Source organism: Hyla sarda, chromosome 1 (assembly GCF_029499605.1).
Source record: "Hyla sarda isolate aHylSar1 chromosome 1, aHylSar1.hap1, whole genome shotgun sequence".
In the NCBI taxonomy this organism is placed as follows: domain Eukaryota; kingdom Metazoa; phylum Chordata; class Amphibia; order Anura; family Hylidae; genus Hyla; species Hyla sarda.
This window is the reverse complement of record NC_079189.1, coordinates 142,121,964-142,144,333: the sequence shown is the minus strand read 5'-3', so window position 1 is coordinate 142,144,333 and position 22,370 is coordinate 142,121,964. Positions and strand designations below refer to the sequence as shown.

The 22,370-nt window shown below is 41.4% G+C and overlaps 1 protein-coding gene across 2 annotated transcripts in view; it reads right to left on the bottom strand.

Annotated features, from left to right (window-relative positions):
* Positions 1 to 16,722: 16,722 nt before the first annotated feature.
* The window catches only part of TMEM154 (transmembrane protein 154), a 98,034-nt gene continuing 92,386 nt past the window's right edge, over positions 16,723 to 22,370 (bottom strand). The window contains exon 7 of one of the 2 annotated variants that reach the window (XM_056562705.1): positions 16,723 to 20,319. In XM_056562705.1, coding sequence (XP_056418680.1) covers positions 20,307 to 20,319 — 13 coding nt within the window. In that variant the 3' untranslated portion in view covers positions 16,723 to 20,306. The remainder of the gene's footprint in view (positions 20,320 to 22,370) is intronic. The other variant, XM_056562697.1, reaches the window with a different exon arrangement.

The window sequence follows — 22,370 nt, the reverse complement described above, 5'->3', positions numbered from 1 at the left end:
TAGTACCTGCAGTTAAGGAAAGATCACAGCGGATATCAATACTGACACCCACTGTTATCCTCCTGTATAATGCATAGATGCGGCCGCTCTTCTATGGTCCCCTGCACGGCCGTATATATACCCATATTCATATTTCCCACAGAGAGTTGTGATTGGCTGGAACCATCTGGCCAATCACAACTCTCTGTGGGAAATATGAATATGTGTATATATACGTCAGTGCAGGGGACCATAGAAGAGCTGCCGCTGCATCTATACATTATACAGGAGGATCGCAACAGCAAAGTAAAAAAAAAAAAATCCTACATTTTCATAAAATTTAGGAATATTTCACCAAGAAAACATGCAAATATCGATGAAAATTTACCAATATGTTAAAGTAGAATATGTCATGAAAAAACGGTCACTGAATCAAATTCATAAGTAAAAACATCCCGGAGTTATTAATGCTTAACCCCTTAAGGACATAGGGCGTATCCATACGCCCCCGTTTCCAAGTCCTTAAGGACCGAAGGCGTATGGATACGCCCTGAGCATTTCCGGCCCCCCGCCGCTAGCCGGAGGGGAGCCGGAGCCGGATGCCTGCTGAAATCGTTCAGCAGGCATCCCGGCATATCGCCCAGGGGGGTCATTATGTCCCCCCATGTCGGCGATTGCCGCAGATCGCTGGACAATTCAGTCCAGCGATCTGCGGCGGATTCCGGGTCAATCGGGTCTCCAGTGCGAACAGCCAGAGCCAGCAGGGGTGAGGTGGCACTGGTGCCACCTCACGATCGCCCTGATTCGTCGGCCGGATTCCCGGCCGACCAATCAGGGCGCCTGCTGCGGGTGTCACTCCCGCAACCCGCTCCGCCCCTCTTCCGGAGGACGTGAGCGGGTGCGGGAAGACGACCCCCGGTGCTGGGGACCCCGATTGGGATCGGGGCCCCAGGAGCGACGGTGGCGGCGAGGGACTGACCTGTGCGGCGGCATCGTGGAGCAGCAGCAGGAGGTGAGTGACAGCCTCCTGCTGTTGCTTAGCAACAGCTCCCAGCATGCAAAAAGGGCATGCTGGGAGCTGTAGTTATGCAACAGCAGGAGGCAGACCACCACAACTCCCAGCATGCCCTTATGGGCATGCTGGGACTTGTAGTTTTGCAACAGCTGGAGGCACATTCTTTCTATGGAAAAGTGTACCTTCAGCTGTTGTATAACTAGAACTCCCAGCTTGCACAAACAGCTAAAGTGCATGCTGGGAGTTGTAGTGGTGCATCTGGTGGTTGCATAACTACAACTCCCAGCATGCCCGTTGGCTGTCGGTGACTGCTGAGAGTTGTAGTTTTGCAACAGCTGAAGGCACACTGAGTTAAGTAGCAAACCAGTGTGTCTCCAGCTGTTGCATAACTACAATCCCCAGCATCCCCAGCCAATGTAGTATGCCTCCGGCTGTTGCATAACTACAAGACCCAGCATGCCCTTCCGCTGTCTGTACATGCTGGGGGTTGTAGCTTTTGCAACAGCTGAAGGCACACTGGTTGCAAAACACTGAGTTTGTTACCAAACTCGGTGTTTCACAACCTGTGTGTCTCCAGCTGTTGCAAAACTACAACTCCCAGCATGCACTGATAGACCGTACATGCTGGGAATTGTAGTTTTGCAACAGCTGGAGGTATTGACCCCCCCCCCCCCCCCCCCATGTGAACGTACAGGGTACACTCACATGGGCGGAGGATTACAGTAAGTATCCGGCTGCAAGTTTGAGTTGCGGCAAATTTTCTGCCGCTGCTCAAACTGCCAGCGAGAAACTACTGTGAACCCTCCGCCCGTGCGACTGTACTCTACACTGCACTACACTAACACAAAATAAAATAAAAAGTAAAAAACACTACATATACACATACCCCTACACAGCCCCCCTCCCCAATAAAAATGAAAAACGTCTGGTACGCCACTGTTTCCAAAACGGAGCCTCCAGCGGTTGCAAAACTACAACTCCCAGCATCCACTGATAGACCGTACATGCTGGGAGTTGTAGTTTTGCAACAGCTGGATGTTTCCCCCCCCCAATGTAAACGTACGGGTACACTCACATGGGCGGAGGATTACAGTAAGTATCCGTCTGCAAGTTTGAGCTGCGGCAAATTTTCTGCTGCAGCTCAAGCTGCCAGCGAGAAACTACTGTGAACCCCCGCCCGTGCGACTGTACCCTAAAAACACTACACTAACACAAAATAAAAAGTAAAAAACACTACATATACACATACCCCTACACAGCCCCCCTCCCCAATAAAAATGAAAAACGTCTGGTACGCCACTGTTTCCAGAACGGAGCCTCCAGCTGTTGCAAAACAACTACTCCCAGTATTGCCAGATAGCCACTGACTGTCTAGGCATGCTGGGAGTTTTACAACAGCTGGAGGCACCCTGTTTGGGAATCACTGGCGTAGAATACCCCTATGTCCACCCCTATGCAAGTCCCTAATTTAGGCCTCAAATGCACATGGCGCTCTCACTTTGGAGCCCTGTCGTATTTCAAGGCAACAGTTTAGGGTCACATATGGGGTATCGCCGTACTCGGGAGAAATTGGGCTTCAAATTTTGGGGGTGATTTTCTGCTATTACCCTTTTTTAAAATGTAAAATTTTTGGGAAAACAAGCATTTTAGGTAAAAAAAAAATATTTTTTTTTACATATACAAAAGTCATGAAACACCTGTGGGGTATAAAGGTTCACTTAACCCCTTGTTACGTTCCCCGAGGGGTCTAGTTTCCAAAATGGTATGCCATGTGTTTTTTTTTTTTGCTGTCCTGGCACCATAGGGGCTTCCGAAATGCGGCATGCCCCCAGAGCAAAATTTGCTTTCAAAAAGCCAAATGTGACTCCTTCTCTTCTGAGACCTGTAGTGCGCCAGCAGAGCACTTTTCACCCCCATATGGGGTGTTTTCTGAATTGGGAGAAATTGGGCTTCAAATTTTGGGGGGTGTCTTCTGCTATTACCCTTTTTAAAAATGTAAAAATTTTGGGAAACCAAGCATTTTAGGTAAAAAAAAATAAAAAATTTTCACATATGCAAAAGTCGTGAAACACCTGTAGGGTATTAAGGTTCACATTACCCCTTGTTACGTTCCCCGAGGGGTCTAGTTTCCAAAATGGTATGCCATGTGTTTTTTTTTTTTTGCTGTTCTGGCACCATAGGGGCTTCCTAAATGCAGCATGCCCCCAGAGCAAAATTTGCTTTCAAAAAGCCAAATGTGACTCCTTCTCTTCTGAGACCTGTAGTGCGCCAGCAGAGCAATTTTCACCCCCATATGGGGTGTTTTCTGAATCGGGAGAAATTGGGTTTCAAATTTTGGGGGGTATTTTCTGCTATTACCCTTTTTAAAAATGTAACATTTTTGGGAAACCAAGCATTTTAGGTAAAAAAAAAAAAATTATTTTTTTTACATATGCAAAAGTCGTGAAACACCTGTAGGGTATTAAGGTTCACTTTACCCCTTGTTACGTTCCCTGAGGGGTCTAGTTTCCAAAATGGTATGCCATGTTTTTTTTTTTTTGCTGTCCTGGCACCATAAGGGCTTCCTAAAGGTGACATGCCCCCCAAAAACCATTTGTCGCTCCATCCCTTCTGAGCCCTCTACTGCGCCCACTGAACAATTAACATAGACATATGAGGTATGTGATTACTCGAGAGAAATTGGGTTTCAAATATAAGTAAAAGTTTTCCCCTTTTTATCCCTTGCAAAAATTCAAAAATTGGGTCTACAAGAACATGCGAATGTAAAAAATGAAGATTTTGAATTTTCTCCTTCACTTTGCTGCTATTCCTGTGAAACACCTAAAGGGTTAATACACTTACTGAATATCATTTTGAATACTTTGGGGGGTGTAGTTTTTATAATGGGGTCTTTTATGGGGTATTTCTAATATGAAGACCCTTCAAATCCACTTCAAACCTGAACTGGTCCATGAAAAATAGCGAGTTTGAAAATTTTGTGAAAAATTGTAAAATTGCTGCTGAACTTTGAAGCCCTCTGGTGTCTTCCAAAAGTAAAAACTCATAAATTTTATGATGTAAACATAAAGTAGACATATTGTTTATGTGAACCCAAAAAAAAATTATTTTGAATATCCATTTTCCTTACAAGCAGAGAGCTTCAAAGTTAGAAAAATGCAAAATTTTCATTTTTTTCATCAAATTTGGGGATTTTTCACCAAGAAAGGATGCAAGTTACCACAAAATTTTACCACTAAGTTAAAGTAGAATATGTCACGAAAAAACAATCTCGGAATCAGAATGATAACTAAAAGCATTCCAGAGTTATTAATGTTTAAAGTGACAGTGGTCAGAATTGCAAAAAATGCTCTGGTCCTTAAGGTGAAAAAGGGCTCGGTCCTTAAGGGGTTAAAGTGACAGTGGTCAGATGTGCAAAAAATGCTCTGGTTCTTAAGGTCATAATGGGCTTGGTCCTTAAGGGGTAAAGAACCAGATAAAACCTCACATATTATACATTTTTCAATGGGGTAGATAGGTTTGGCTTCCTGTCACACCACAGGCGGTTGCCATCATTTATGTAGTCAGTAATTTCATGTGGATGCAATAGTAGATGAGAATTATGTTTTTGCAGATCCTGAAGGAGTATTGTTCCCTCATCAGAAATAGCTGAGGGGACGCAGCAACTGTTTGGAGCTCGGATAACGAAAAATCATGTTCTTCAGAGGGCAAGACTCTTTTACTTTCTAGAGATCAGCTTACTGAACATCATCTGATTTACCATGTGCTATTTATAGCCTTCTGCCTTATTTTATAGGTATCATAGCAACTGTAAGAACTCATTCAGTGCTTCTAGGAGAAGTCAAATAAGCATTCAAGTAGTGTACTACAAATGACAAACAAGCAAGGCCATTGATCGCTGTATGTAACCATGATTTACACTAAACCACTTGTGAGCCTACTATGAAAACGTGGTTTGTGGTCATCTCAAAAATACTGATATTTGTTTCTAATCCATATAATAAATGCACAAAATTGTATATTCTTTTATTTTTCTATTGTCTCACTATTATAATAAAAGGAATATCCTGGATATAAGATCTGAGAGGGTTGGCCAACACCTCTGCCCTTCTGCTGATAGAAGAGACTACAGTGCCACAGCCTCTTCATGCTTTCCTGCTGCTTGTCCTTGCACCTGCAGCATTATTGGAAGCTGTGGATTAGGGAAGTGCAGCATTGTCCCATTCATTTAAACCTTCATTACTAAAAGTGCAGCGATGTAAAGGATGAGCGTCGGCCTTCAGTGGATCATCTCTCGCACGAGCACTGATCAGCAGAGATATATAACCTCTTTAACCTTTTCCTAATGTACCTGAATAGTGTTTCTGTTACTCACTTACCTGTTTGTGTGCTTCAGCAGCAGACATTCTGCACATTTGAAGGACTGCTCTGAAATGCACCAAAGACATTGACCGTGGAAATTCTGCCGTGTGCACGTAGCCTGAGGCTTCCGTCAGACATTCTGGGGGAGATTTACTAACTGTGCAAAAGAAATTACCCTTCTTTCTGGCAAACTCAACAGTTTTTTTTTTTTTTCTCTAACAGCAGTGTCCTCTTTTTATCCCTTTTTTTAAATGTAGGAAAAGTGTATTTTGCCACACATTACACCACAAACAAAATAAATAATATCCAAGCTGTGCCTAAATTTGAGGTAAGTGTCACAAAATGGCCCCCATATGGTAAATCTCCCTCACTGTTTGCAAAGCATTTGTTTCCTAAAAAAGTAGCCACAAAAAAGTTTTTTTGCCATCTCCATGATTCATTTATTTTATTTTTTTTAAACATTGTTTATAAGTACATATGCTTTTTGTGGCAGTATCCCGGTTGTGTTTTTCTCATTACATGTAGTGTGACTGTTTGATCATGTCATTCTATGATTTCTGTTGAATGTAGAAAAAAAGGCCACAAAATAAATGCAAACACAAATTTACATACTGGAGGTCCGTGGGAGGAAAAACTCAAGGGTACAAAATGGTACTAAAAAATAAGCATTCTAGGTATACCATTTAATATTTCCCTGCTGACTTCTAGCTAGCAACTGGATATGGTGTTAGTAAAAAAAAAAAAAAAAACATTCGGTATGTGGCTGATTTTTCATTTCTTGTGTTGGTACACAAGCTGGAAATCTATACTTACAATGCTGAAGTTATGTGTATGTGGGCCAAATTTATCAATATTTAGCAGAGTATGAGAAATTTGTTGCACATGTGTTTTTTGCTTGCCTCACTAAGGTCGACGACATGCCCCCACCCATACAGCTCTATTGGAGAGACGGGGTTGCACGAACACTGCATCTCCACCTCTCCAATAGAGCTACATGGAGGGGGCGTATCAGCCGTGGCGTCATGCTGCAACTGACATGCCGCAGCAGAGACGGGGCCCGTACTATCGATCAGACACTTATCCCCCTGCAATCAGACACTTATCCCCTATCCTGCGCATAGGGGAGAAGTGTTATGCACCGCAGATCTCCTTTAATTAATTTCCCCCCATGTTCACAAATGGCAGAAGTCTAGCAAGCAAAATGGGGGAGTTTGATGCCTTGATTTTAGAAGAACACATTTATGTAGTTGGTAGGGATGCACCAAAACAACATTTTGGGCTGAAACCGAAAATTTAGGCTATGCTTGCCCCGAAAGCCAAAACCGAAAATGCATTGCCCCACCCTCTTATTTTTTTTTATTTTTTATTTTTTTTATATAATTTTGGTTACATTTTATTACTTTTTTTGGGGATGTAATGTAACCAAAATCAGCAATATTTTTGTGTTTGTGGATTTTTTTTTTCCGTTTACGCCATTTACAGTGCAGGATCAGAAACATAATAATTTCATATTTGGGACGATTACACACGTGGCGATATAAAATGTTGTTTGTTTTTATTTTTTCATATTTTTGGAAAATGGGAAAAGGTGGGTGATTTAAACTTTTAATATGGAAGGGGTTAATGGGTGCTTTTATTGAACTTTTTTTTTTCTTTTTCATTACAGTTTATTAGTCCCCTTAGGGGACTTTTAAGAGCAGTCATTAGATTCCTCATGCAGAACAATGGAGTGCTATAGAACTCCATTGATCTGTGCTCATTTGGTTGAGCCTGCTAAGCTAGGCTCAATCAAATGAAGAGCCAATGATGCAGAGGTAAGCCCTCCGGCTACCTCTACAGTGGATCGCACCCCCACCCCCCTGCAATCACCCTATGGGGGGGGGGGTGATCCACCTCACTGGACCACCAGCATGCATTTACATGTCTCTTTAGATGCCGCTGTCAACTGTGCCGGCCGCAGTGGAACTTCTTGTATTTTCTCCATCGCCTAATCTACTAAGACCTGGCACATCCATCTTTGTGTGTGGTACTACCATAACTCCCAGGCAGCAAGCTTGCTGTCTTGGAGTTATTCTAGGCTCTTAACTATCTTTCAATCATTAGTAACTCTTTACTAATAGGCCATCCTTTTTCTAAGCCCTCCCCAGTCCAACCTTAAATGCTGCAGACTCCTCTTCCTCTCCAGCCTTTACACCAATGCCTTCACCCTGTGTCCGTTATTAAAGGGGTATTCCAGGAAAAAACTTTTTTTATGTATATCAAACAGATTTGTAAATGACTTCTATTAAAAAATCTTAATCCTTTCAGTACTTAAGAGCTTCTAAAGTTAAGGTTGTTCTTTTCTGTCTAAGTGCTCTCTGATGACACGTGTCTCGGGAAACGCCCAATTTAGAAGAGGTTTGCTATGGGGATTTGCTTCTAAACTGGGCGTTTCCCGAGACACGTGTCATCAGGGAGCACTTAGACAGAAAATAACAACCTTAAAGGATAACTCCAGAACATAAAAATTGTCCCCCATAGTGCCACCAGTAAAAAAATAAAGATGTACATACCTTCCTCTGCTCCCCCGGGGCCTCGTGTACCCGACTCTGGTCTCCGCCGCGATCCACTTCCTGGTTGCCGGTGGTCGGATGAATCATACTGCGCTCGGCCAATCACCAGCCGCAGCACAGTCAGACTCGGCCGGCGATAGGCTGAGCGGCAGTGTGACGTTTTTGGCCGCAGGTGCCGGTGTAGTGAAGAATTTTGTGTCCTGAAGCGTTTTCACACTGCCGCTCAGCCTATCGCCGGCCGAGTCGGACTTCGCTGCGGCTGGTGATTGGCTGAGCGCAGTATGATTCTTCCGACCACCGGCAACCAGGAAGTGGATTGCGGCGGAGACCGGAGCCGGTTACCGGAGGCCCCGGGGGAGCAGAGGAAGGTATGCACATCTTTATTTTTTTTACTGCCGGCAGTATGGGCGACAATTTTTATATTCCGGAGTTCTCCTTTAACTTCAGAAGCTCATAAGTACTGAAAGGATTAAGATTTTTTAATAGAATTAATTTACAAATCTGTTTACCTTCCTGGAGCCAGTTGATATATAAAAAAAAGTTTTTTACTGGATAACCCTTTAAACTGGTTACCTTTCCAGTCCAGAATACAGTACTAAATCCTCACTTTCACCCACAAAGTTCTCCACAGTGCTGAACCTCCCTACATCTCCTCCCTCATCTCTGTCTACCATCTGACACATGTTCTCTGGTCTGCTAATGATCTAAACCTAACCTAAGCCTTTGCGATGTGATACCATGAACTCTCAGACTTAAACCAAACTTTCACAGTTTTAAACTTGACCTAAAGACACATCTCTTCAAGCAGGCCTAAAACATCCCCCAATTGGTCTCCCCTGCTACCACTTTTTCACCTTTTGTGACCTCTGTGTCTTGGAGACATCAAAAGCTCCATATTCGGTAGTTTTCCTATGCTCTATGCACTTTACAGAGAAGATGTCCCCTGTCTGTCACTTATATTGTTGTGTATTCTTCCTGATTGTATCCCATCAGCGCTGCAGTCACTTGGAAGTTGTGCAGTTATGATTAGTAAACAACAACTCCCAGCATACCCTTACCACTGCGTATCTCATACTGGGAGGTGTAGTTTCACATGGTAAAAGCCTTGCAACCTCCCTTCCAGCTTATGTCCTGCCCTAAATATAAAAGCTGGGGTATACATTGAAATTATACATTTCTCTATGCCTGCTATGGCCACAAGAACGAGCAGACTACACATAGTTATACAGCCACCATTGTAGTCAATGGGAGCAAAGTAAATACATATAAAGCAAGCTCCCCTTAGTGGCGATTGGGAGACTTGCTTGCATTACCATTAGTAGAGATGAGCGAACTTACAGTATATTCGATTCGTCACAAACTTCTCGGCTCGGCAGTTGATGACTTTACCTGCATAAATGAGTTCAGCCTTCAGGTGCTCCGGTGAGCTGGAAAAGGTGGATACAGTCCTAGAAGACTCTTTCCTAGGACTGTATCCACCTTTTCCAGCCCACCGGAGCACCTGAAGGCTGAACTAATTTACGCAGGATAAGGCATCAACTGCCGAGCCGAGAAGTTCGTGACGAATCGAATTTACTGTAAGTTCGCTCATCTCTAACCATTAGTCTTATTCCAGTTGGTCCTATTTCTGGACAATTCAGAGATTAGAACGCCATTCAGCTAGTCTTATGGTAGATTTAGCCTCAACCTCACTACATCTGCTTAAAATATCTTCATACTTTCTTACTACCTCACTGGCGTAGACTGAAATGAAGTGTGAAATATTTATACTGTATGCTGCTATACTTTAATTATTAAATGTATCATGTACTTAGACTATAGCTGGTATAAAGAGTGGTTGCTATGGCAACTGCTCACAGAGTGACCACCACAAAGAAAGGTATTAAATGGCTGGTTGGGAATTCATCTGGAACTGGATGCAAAAATTATATTCTGATCAAATGGAAAAATTGGAAGCAAAGTGAAAAGCAGGGATATGGGGGGGGGGGGGGGGGGTATTTATCAATTTTGCCTGTTGACAGTTTCTTTTTACCCCTTTTTTTTTACCCTGGTTTTCGTGGACATGCACCAAATTTATCATTTGGTGCAAGTTGTTAGTAATTTTGGCTCAAATGTTGAAATCAGCTGTTCACAGCGCCTTTTACACAGAACTTACCGCCACAGAGGACGCGTATTTTACCCTGTAGAGCGGCCATTTCGGAGCCCCTCCTGCAGTATATCAGCAAGCGATAGTTATTTTCTTTTGTGGGGTTTATAGCCACCATGGGAAATGGATTTTATTTTCAACTTGAGTAGTTTTTTTTTTTTTTTTTGGTTACTTTAGTGCAGTGGTCTTCAACCTGCAGACCTCCAGATGTTGCAAAACTACAATTCCCAACATGCCCGGACAGCCAACGGCTGTCCGGGCATGCTGGGAGTTGTAGTTTTGCAACATCTGGAGGCCCGCAGGTTGGAGACCACTGCTATAGTGCTTACCTTTCCTGAACCTGTGTGGCCATGTCCAATTCTGGCTCAACGGAGGGTGAAGGTTCCTCAGAGACAACTATGTCGCAGGATAGTATTGAGCAGCCCTGGAGGCGTCGCTGCTTTCACAAAAAAAAAATTTTCATCTATTTTGACTCCTTTACGTTTTCTGACATTGTTGTGTGTTTTCCATGTGCAAAATTTATTGGCGGTGATTTGCGCCAAAAAAAACCAAACCCTAAAGGCGCAAAATTGCGCCAAAGATCGATTGGCGCAAATGATGAATTATTGACTAAAGTTAAAATCACACACAGGACCGTGTGATTTTGATAGAGTTGTAAAAATGACAGTGGAAAAAATGCGCCAAACTTTGGTACAAAAAGACACTGCGCCAAAGTTCCGTTAAAAAAAGCACATAAATACTTTGATAAATACCCCCCCCCCCCCCCCCCCCCATTGTCCTTTTTGGTTTGTGCAACTACAAATTCCAACAGCAATGTCTCCCACCCTCTAACTTTACCAATTTATGCTGTATATGGAATGTTGTGTCTGCACCTCAGTATCATTTTACTACAGTGATAGATGGTCAGAAGATCAAAGCAACCTGAACAGCATAATCTCAGTATAAGGATTAAATAAGGCTACAACATTCCAACATTATACTTTTCATGTATTGAGGTTGGAATATTTCTGCTAGATGCTGTGGGAGCATTTACTGTTGCAAATGCACCATAATTCTGGCATTATTTATTATACCACAAAACTGTCTTACATTTATTATGAGTTTTTACTTTGCACTTTTTTTCTCCTTGCTTGATAAAGGAGTATGGTTTGTCAGAAAATTAGCATGGCTTGCTGGGGTAGGATGCATGTGCATTTCCATATGTGCAGAGAGTTCCTAATAGTCATCAAATTTGTTACAATTGTTGCAATGTGTTGCAATTATGTGATTAGCTGCTGTATCATAGTCATAGTCACTGGAAACTCTCACGTGAAGAGGCTGCAGCACTAGCACAGACGCTGCAACCCCTTAAAATAGCAGATCGGCAGGGGTGCTGGGAGTTTGTCGATCTGATATTGAAGGGACGTGTGGTTTACTCCGTTAGGGTGTATTACATATTTGATGTGCAGGATTTGAAGCTGCAGATTTTATTCTGTAGATTTCAATGTAAACTGAATGACTGAACACAGCATTCAATTTGCAGCGTCAAATATGCGCAGGATACTGTACATATGAAAACACCCTTAGACTGGATTTATACTTGAAATTTATTTAAAAAAAAAAAAACTACAGTATTTGAGCCAAAGGCATACATGTTTTCATAAGGAATGGGAAATATAAAGGAAGGTCTTATTCTTCTTCTCCTTCTTCATGGATCCACTTCTGACTTTGGGAAACTGCCACTGCAGTTTTTGAGCCAAACAAACTGCCAAGAGGGAACACAGCTGAAGGGTAGGGTCACACGGAAGGATCCGCAGCGTATTTTCCACTGCGTATCCACCTACGAAGGACCCTACAGTGTGTCTCCAGCTGTGCCTGCTCGTAACGGCAATGCGGTACAACAAGCAGACACACTGCGATGTGCGAGTCGCTGCGTGCACGCGCAGTGTACTCGCACACCTCGCGGTCGCTCCCCCTGCTCCCTGAGCTAGGCAGAGAGCAGCAGCAATGTGTGCGAGTATACTGCACATGCGAGCGGTGCATCGCAGTGTGTCTGCTTGTAGCAGCCATTTACCGCTACAAGCAGGCACAGCTGAAGGCACACTGTAGAGTTAATCATCGGCGAATCCGCAGCGTAAAATACTCTGCATATCCGTCCGTGTGGCCCTACCCTAAAGAAGTAAACCACTAGGCCCATCAATATTAGATCGGCAGACTCCCAGCACCCACGACGATCAGCTATTTAATGGGGTTGCAGCATCTGTGCTAATGCTACACCCTCTCTAGTGTGTACCAGTGCACATACCAGCTTTGGCACACTTGCATAAATTCATACCCCAAAACCATAAATTAATTTGAACCCCTATATAAATGAATACCATAGAAACATAAATAAATTTAAACCCCAGACCCCTAAATAAATCCAGATCCCAAACCCCTAAATTAATTCATACCCCAAAACCCTGAATAAAGTCATACCCCAGAGCCCTAAATACATTTTTACAAAGACCCCAGGCACTACATTAATTGCAGGCAGTAGTCACAGGCCCTCCCAAGTCACGGCAGAACTCCTCTTTCAGCCGCCGACCCTGAGACAGCAGTAACAATGTCAATAGAGTACAGGTGTACTATAAAAAAATAAAATAAATTGGGAGCATATGTACGTGCTCAAAGGATGTGCACTATAGAACTCGCCACTGGGACTGCTTGCTACTTTGAAATCCCCCATTGCCCATCGCTCGATGGGCAATGGGGGATTTCAAAGTAGCAAGCAGTCCCAGTGGCGAGTTCTATAGTGCACATCCTTTGAGCACGAACATATACTCCCAATTTTTTTTGGCATTTTAGTGGCCTCAAGCACCATGTGGCATTGCATCTCGCTACTAAGAAGATGTAAAGTCAGGAGAAAGCCAACCATGCCAGTCTAGACCAGTACAGGAGGAGTCACAGCGCAGGGACACTCACTGGGTGCCGTGTGCTGTAGTTGCCATGCGGCAGCTGCCCCAACAGTGCTACACACAAAGCGCTACTGCTGCTCACACAGATTAATACTATTACTATGTTAACAGAAGAACTTTGTGTGCGTTCCTGTGGCAGCTGCCTGACATTGTTAAATGAACAGTGTTGGGCAGCACTTATTTGACAGTGTCGGGCAGACACAGCGATACCAACAGCGCCCTCTCATAAGCACTATATATATTTATCAAAATGGAGTTGGGACTGGCAGCTTCTCCCAGCTGTATCTACCAATCAGTGAGGCATTCAGCATTGGAGACCCAAACCTGCCAAAACTTTTAACATGTCTTTAGAACATGTGAAAACATTTTTAAAGTGACATTACCCATTTAAAGTGTTTTACTCTGCAAAAGTAGCAAAACATAAAATATACACATACATTAAAATAAAAATACCAGGAATTCTCCAGACATAGCAAGAAAAAGTAATCAAAAAGTCCTAAAGTACCCAAAGCAGTACTCATAAAAAATAAAATATTACTGCTCCAAAACTGACTGCAGCAATAAGTGTTTAAGTAGTCACCTACAAATTTTTTTCACCTAATTTTTCTTACCTAATATTTCTTAATACCTTCTTAATAATAGCTAGAAGCTATTATGTTTTACAAGCCCAATACAAAATATCGAGATCAAGCATTGAAATATAAAATAAACTTTGTTTTTGTTACCGTAGAGGCATTTTCCAGGATTTTAAATTGGATGGCCTTCCTATCTTAATATTAACAGCCATGGCCTATCCAATGATATTTAAAGGGTACCTCTCATCAAAAAAACTTTTGATATATTGTAGATTAATGTATGCAGAATAACTTTACAATTGCATGTTATTAAAAAATATGCTTCTTTCTATTTAATTTTCCACTTTGAAGAAATGACCACTAGGGGTCTCCCTACCAGTCCTGGCAGCAAGCATTTCAGACTCGTGCTGAAGTCCTAAACACTACGAGCTGCCAGTCTGCTTTGTTCACAAAGGAGAACACTCAGAGCTGCCAGCCTGCTTTGTTCACAGCCTGTTTGGCTGTGAACAAAGCAGGCTGGCAGCTCTGAGTGTTTAGGACTCCAGCATGAGTCAGAAATGCTTGCTGACAGGACTGATCGGGAAAAATACAATAGAAAGAAGCATATTTTTCATTAACATGCTATTGGAAAGTTATTCAACATTCATTCATCTAAAATATATCAAAAGTTTATTTGATGAGAGGTACCCTTTAAGGTGATTCCTGTTGCTTGCATATTAACTTAAAATTTTCATAATAAGGTGTACGGAAGTGATCTTTCCAAAAAACTCTCTATAGAGGTTGTTGCAGTGTAACTTTTTTTTTATAGAAACAGGATGCATTGAAAGAAAAAAAACAAAAACACCTGCTCGCTTAGCCAATTACTAGAAGACAAGTCAACCCGTTACTGGAAGTGGGTACCAGTGGGGATCGAAAACCCTTGGAATGGCAACTGCAGGGGGAGGGGGGGGGGGTCAAAACAGGTTTCAATGTTTCTTTTATTTAAAAAAAAAAAACCCTACCTCTATAAAAATAAAAAATAAGTCACACTACCGTAACCTTTTACCTATAATGAAGCTATGACCAATATCCACCAAAAAAAGTTGGTTTCCATTGTAAATATTGAAGCACTGGTAGATCTTTGGTTGAGAAAAGCTCTTTCTTGGGCTCCATGGCATTCTCCATCTATACTTCTGAAATGTATCTTAGAACCTCTTGCCTAACCCTTTCTGATATCGCAAGCTCCATTTAACACCTAAGCATCATCAGAGGTTGATAAAGTAGATATAATTTGTCACATCGTCTTTCGTGCCATTTATTATAATACTTGTCTAATTCGAAGTGCTGAGACAAAATGTTTTGTGTAAAAGATTGTGACATCTTGATGATGATTCCAATAGAAGCATGGGGATGGATCTGACAAAGGCATTTATCAGATAATACTTTTTTTTCCCTGCTATAAACAAACACATTATCAGCATCCGGTAAAAAGGAAATTCATGTACTGCATCAAGAGAGCAATGGATCATACCTTAAGTAGATGACGTGTGCAGGCCTGTAGCATATGGGATGTCATTTGTCACTGCCAGCATGGCAGGAATGAGCCAAACACATTTTCTAGCTAATTTGTCAAGTAATGAGAGCCGTGTAGGGCTAAGCTTCAGCACAGCAGGCTTCAGATCGTCTTTTTGTGTCACGTTATATAGTGTGCTTCGTCATGCTAAATGGATTAACTTTATTTAGCTGGTTTAATATACATTTTATTAATTCATTGCCAATGAAAACAACATAGTAATATGTTAAACATCATAAAAATGTACACCATTAAAAATACATGTACTATATATAATAATTTTTTCTTTTTCTTTTTTTTTTCCTAGACTTACAAAAATGGTCCCTTTTTATTTTTAAATTAAAGACCAAACATTTTTTTGCCACAGTAATTTTTTTTATTGCCATAAACAATCATCATAAAATATATACAACTTTTATTTTGCTGTTTGAACGATTTGGAATAAAATGTATACATTTTCTTTGTTACTTTATTTATACGTTTGGACTGCAAATGTTGATGTCCTATCTCTATTTTCTTTATGTTAGTAAGTTGGCTCAGTGTTTCTTGGTGTTCCAAAGTCAAATACCTCCTACTTAAATAAGTTACACTAGTGTACTACCAAAGGCTATACTGGGGCTGCTATATGATGAGCTAATGGGGGAACAAGGGGCCTATATACTATAATGACACAGGAGCCCTTTGCTATGTCAACCCCCAGTGCTCCCCTGTTGCCTCTATTGTATGCCACAGTCAGCTTAGATAGTGGCAGCCACACGAAAATTCAGTTTAATAAGTTCATGAAAGATGGGGTCTAACATACAGTCATGGGCGTAAATGTTTGCACCCCTGACATTTTTCAAGAAAATTATGTATTTCTCACAGAAAAGGATTGCAGTAACACATGTTTTGCTATGCACATGTTTATTCCCTTTGTGTGTATTAGAACTAAACCCAAAAAAGGAGGAAAAAAAGCAAATTAGACATAATGTCACACCAAACTCCAAAAACGGGCTGGACAAAATGATTGGCACCCTTTCAAAATTGTGGGAAAAAAAGATTGTTTCAAGCATGTTATGCTCCTTTAAACTTACCTGGGGCAAGTAACAGATGTGGGCAATATAAAAATCACACCAGATAAAAAGGAGAGAAGTTCACTTAGTCTTTGCACTGTGTGTGCCACACTAAGCATGGACAACAGAAAGAGGAGAAGAGAACTGTCTGAGGACTTGAGAACCAAAATTATTGAAAAATGTCAACAATTTCAAGGTTACAAGTCAATCTCCAGAGATTGCCTTTGTTCACAGTGCACAACATTATCAAGAAGTTTGCAACGCATGGCACTGTAGCTAATCTCCCTGGGCGTGGATGGAAGAGAAAAATGTATGAAAGGTGTCAATGCAGGATAGTCCGGGTGGTGGATAAGCAGCCCCAAACAAGTTCCAAAGATATTCAAGCTGTCCTGCAGGCTCAGGGAGCAATGTCAGTGCGAACTATCTGTCGACATTTAAATGAAATGAAACGCTATGGCAGGAGACCTAGGAGGACCTTACTGCTGACACAGACATAAAAATGCAAGACTACATTTTGCCAAAATGAACTTGAGTAAGCCAAAATCCTTCTGGGAAAACGTCTTGTGGACAGATGAGACCAAGATAGAGCTTTTTGGTAAAGCACATCATTCTACTGTTTACAGAAAACGGAATGAGGCCTACAAAGAAAACACAGTACCTACAGTGAAATATGGTGGAGGTGCAATGATGTTTTGGGGTTGTTTTGCTGCCTCTGGCACTGGGTGCCTTGAATGTGACATCATGAAATCTGAGGATTACCAATGGATTTTGGTTCGCACTGTACAGCCCAGTGTCAGAAAGCTGGGTTTACGTCCGAGATCTTGGGTCTTTCAGCAGGACAATGACCCCAAACATACGTAAAAAAGCACACAGAAATGGATGGCAACAAAGCACTGGAGAGTTCTGAAGTGGCAGCAATGAGTCCAGATCTAAATCCCATTGAACACCTGTGGAGAAATCTTAAAATTGCTGTTGGGAAAAGGCGCCCTTCCAATAAGAGACCTGGAGCATTTTGCAAAGGAAGAGTGGTCAAACATTCCAGCTGAGAGCTGTAAGAAGCTTATTGATGGTTATAGGAAGCGAATTATTTCAGTTATTTTTGCCAAAGTGTGTGCAAAGTTAAGGCCGCCAATAATTTTGTCCAGCCCATTTTTGGAGTTTGGGTGACATTATGTCCAATTTGCTTTTTTCCTCCCTTTTTTTGTTTAGTTCCAATACACACAAAGGGAATAAACATGTGTATAGCAAAACATGTGTTACTGCAATCCTTTTCTGTGAGAAATACTTCATTTTCTTGAAAATTTTCAGGGGTGCCAACATTTACGGCCATGACTGTACATACTGTAGCTAGTTCATAGAAACAAATTCCAGTTCAAATATAGCACTATAATTATTTCTGATTTATATTATTACTGTAAATATAGCTGTCAGCACTGCACCAGGATATGTCTGACAGAACCCAGTACCATACCTGCTATAGTACATTGGTATTGGAGAACTGGGAAAATTAAACAGGTACTATTGGCACTGGAAGATCTTTCACTAGGGTCATGAATACCAAACAGTGTGTTCTTTGTACTTTGGTTAGATATATTAGGAAAGGAACAGACAGAGTCCTGGGTAGGTTAAAATTTGTGTAGTCTGGGACAGAGAACAACATTGTATGGCGTATAAAATTATGCAGGGAGGGGTGTAACAATGGCAGTTGATTTAGTAGAATTGCCAGCACTGGAAATCCAGGACACGTGTTAGATCCCTGGCAAGCGAAACTTCCATTAGTATCCATACTCTTAGTGACTCCTGTAAGCCACAGTGGGCTTTAGGCTTGCATCCTACAAGAAGTTGAGAGCTGCCAAGGAAGTCACTATCCCAACACAGGCAGCATGATTATGTCAATGCTTGATGCCACTTGTACAGGACAGCATACAGCAGGAAGAAGACAAGCTGCCTGGCATGGAAATTAGTTGTGTCTCATTTTTTTTTTTAGCACAAAGGCGGTAATATCAGTGATATAAGGGGGGGAAGTACCTAAATACTAAATAGGAGTACAAAAGAAACTACAACTCATGAGGCACAAAGAAGGACAATTGTTACTAAAGTATATAACTTTGCAAAGGGGGAATAAAATCTGTGTTGGGGGCCCAAAGGGTAGAATTTTAAGGGTGTTAGGGCCAAAAGAGGCCATATTACTGTTTGATGGCACTATTAATTTGTGAAGTACTACGAGCAGCACTATTACTGTGTAGGGCACAAAAGAAGGCTACTAGCCCTGTGTGGAGCACCAAGGAGGGCATGATTTGCATTTAAAGCATACTAGATAGGGAGTTTGTATAGAGGGTGCTAAAAAACCGAAGACCCTTAGACTTTGTTCACATTGCCGTCAGACTCCGCTATTCAGAATTCAGTTGGCAATCCGTCCAGAAGAATGGGAGTTTAGTGGAGAAAAAAAGTGCAAGCACTATTTTTTTCCCTGCTAAATTCCTGTAAAATTACCGATCAACGATGGCCCCCATGCAAGTGATAGTAGCTGTTTGCATATGACCCATTTTAGGGTCCGATCAGCTCAAAAAAAGAAAGAGCCGATCGGGCTCTTAACAGGTCAGATGCGAACAGCAATGTGAACGAGGCCTTAGGGTATAATTACACTACAGAGTATTCTGAGTGTGTTGGCTGCCGTCAAAGTCCATCAGCACTAGGACTACACAATAGTTGTTGCACAGGAATATCCGAGCGGAATTCCACTCTGATATTCTGCAGTGTGAACGTAGACTAAGATGTTTGTATGGAAAACTCTATAGAGGCTAGTCAAGGCTGGAAGAAGTCTTCGTGACAGTCTGGACCAAAAGAAGAAAAAAAGGCAAAAACTACTATTTAAAAAAAGAAAAAAAAAATCACCTGTGCGTAAAAGAATATACGTTTGGTGTAATCGCTTATACAGTCTGAAGAGCTCCTGCATAGAATTGATATCTTCCACTATATGGTCATTCTATGGCGTTATTATTGTTCAGTGGTTTCTATTCAGTATCATTAAAGTAGTATTATTCATTCATTTTGTGGTGGTAATGTGTGATAATGATGATATTATTTGGTAGCTATAGAACTATTATTTAGATATATACAGTATTATCCTTAGTCCATCATAGTTAACATATGCGCACATTTACTTTAAATCCATATAAACAGATACCTCTGACAGTTAGGCTCTATGGACCCCGAAACCAAATACCTTTTTCCACAATGTTATCAGGGTATATAGATACTGCAGACAGGTTAATTATATGAACAGTCCATCCTTTTTCTTATTTATTTATCTTCATACTTTTAGTTTTCTTTTACATGGTCATGCCGATAATGTAGTAGGTCTGTAGTATCTATATACCCTGATAATGTTGTGGAAACAAATATATACAGTTTTTATCCTACATACAAAATTATCTTATAGTTAAGGTGTATTTATAGGCCATAGCAATGCCAATGGGCCAGAGCAATTGAGCAGCAAGCCAGTGAGGAAGGAGGCCCGGGTCCAGAATTTGCCCTAAGGCCCATAGGACTCTAGTTACGCACCTGTATGCAGGATTTATATACAGAGGACAAGAGACTGTATCATTAAAGTATGTGGCCTGTGGCAAGAGTAGACAATTTCTAACAGAAGTCAATCTCCTGTCACCCACAGTGATCCAGAGGAATGGATTAATGATCTGTAGCTGGAAGTAAAGGTATGCCCTGGCTATTAAACACTATTTATCATTTTGTCCTGACATCCATATAATCCCTAGCAGATTATGGTGTATAGTGATTTCTGAACTCTCTTATTCATTTTTCATAAACTTATGATATATGACAGCTCATGATATATGAAATGTTTCTAGAGACATATCTTGATGAACCTTCTAGCTGGACTGGTGTCAGTTTTCCATGTAGAACTGAAGTCTTCATTTCTTGCATACAGCTGTGGTTGAGGTTACCAGTCTATTATCTTAATCATTGTTGCGCTTCATGTGGCCTTATTTGTAAAAAAAAATATTTCAAAAATGTATAAAAAAATAATAAAAAACCTTGAAAAACTTTAAAATTTTGATATATTGATATAACATCCATTTTCAGCACTGAGAGATGAAGAATAAGCTTCATGAATAGGTATCAGGTCTCCGTACTACAAAAGAAATAGACATACATGTATTGTTAGGTAGAATGCAAACATTTGTTGCTCGGCATGATCAGATCTAGTGCAGAGGCACACAACAGGCTTATTACATATAGAAACCTAGTGCTTTGTCAGTCCAACATGTATCATACTAATAAAATGCAATTTTAACATAGTTTAACATAGAGTTGTTACTTTTTTTTTGACCATTTCTCAGCTGTAGCCACATGTAGACTCTCCGTAAGGTTAGGTGATCTTTGCTGTTATTAATAAGTCAGACATACATCTCTCTATTGCACCAATCTTAAAGAGTACCTATCATCAAAAAATGTTTTGATATGTTAGAGCTGATTGTATATAGAACAACTTTGTAATTAGATTTAATGTAAAAAAAAATGCTTCCTTTTATGTGTTTTTTAGTTTTGAAAATGTGGCCACTAGGGGTCTCCCTAGCCGCAAGCTTTTCATTGATTTTGGACTCACGCTGGCCTGGCAGTGAGTCCGAAATGGCAGAGCTGGCTGAGCACGTGACCAGCTCAGCGCAGCCCCCCGCCTGTCAATCAGACAGGCAGGAGCACTGTTCTCACATGCAGGGCACTGAACACAGAGGATAAGCGGTGCTCTGAACACTGGGGACAAGCAGGCATCTGGGCAGTGAGGAAAAACTGCACTCCATACACTGAGGACAAGCGGCGCTCCATACACTGAAGACAAGCGGCGCTCCATACACTGAGGACAAGCGGCGCTCCATACACTGAGGACAAGCGGCGCTCCATACACTGAGGACAAGCGACGCTCCATTCACTGAGGACAAGCGGCGCTCCATACACTGAGGACAAGCGGCGCTCCATACACTGAGGACAAGCGGCGCAAAGCCTGCTGGGGTACGCCCACATCCTCCTGCCAGGTGCTCACACTAAGTGAGCAAGAAAATAGGTAAGTTACAGAGCTTTTTAAAGCTCTTTAAAAAGTTTTTAACGGCAGGGAAGGTGTTAGATGTAGTTAGGGAACATAGCTTAAGTTAGTGTAGAAAAGTTTATTTAGTGATAGGTACTCTTTAAAGAGACCTGTAGCAACTTGCTCACTTTCTAATAATACAATTGTTTTCTGGTGGTACCCAGCATTTAAAGGTGCCTTTCTAGGCCTACTTCTGTAGTATATACATTAAATAGCATTTTTGTTGAGGAGTCCAATCGTTTAGCAAAATCCCTTTCATGTTGCTGGGCTGCATATACTGTATACTACAAAAACAAAGAACTAAATTAGATAAATGTTCCAGCAGGACAGCAGTACCAAGAGAATGTGAAGTTAAAACATCTAGCCTTTCTATTTCTGGATTTATACTTACTGTACAGATGGGTTACCTATGAATAAAAGGAATTCTTCTGTGCAACACCAGAACTTCAGTGAGTAATGTAATCCTCAATAGTCATTCTTTAAAGATTACCTGTCACCAAATAAAACTTTTAATATAGTGTTCCTGGTGTAATTAGCAGACACTTTCCCATTCACTTGCTTTTAAAATTGTCAACTTAAATATGTTTAAAATGTAATAGAAAAAAATGGCCACTAGGTTGCTCTGTTCTGTTCCCTGCCACAATTAACACAGTTTTGTCTCCTCCCAGCCTGGCAGGAGACCAAACTCAGGAAGTGCTTCTGGCTGCACTGAGCTTGATTGGCATCTGCACAGAGCCTGAGGTCTTCTATTCATCACAGTGCTGCAAAGATGTGACGGCGGAAGTGGCCCCCCAGCAGGCTTCAGTGATGTCATGCCTACGTGGAACACCCACTTTCCCCTGTTGGAATATTGCAGATGTTCAGATGAGATGTGAGCAAGAACAACGGTAAGATATAGAGCTCTTTAAAGCACTGGAATTTTTTTTCCATCAGGAGGGGTGTTAGGAGTAGGTAGGGAACATAGCCTGAGTTAGTTTAGAAAAGTTTATTTGGTGACCGGTACTCTTTAAGCACCTGCCTAGAACTCATTTTTATGTTTTGCTGACTAAGGGACTAGTTAAGTGTGATGGAGCTCCACACATGGCTTTGGACGTTACTTAAAT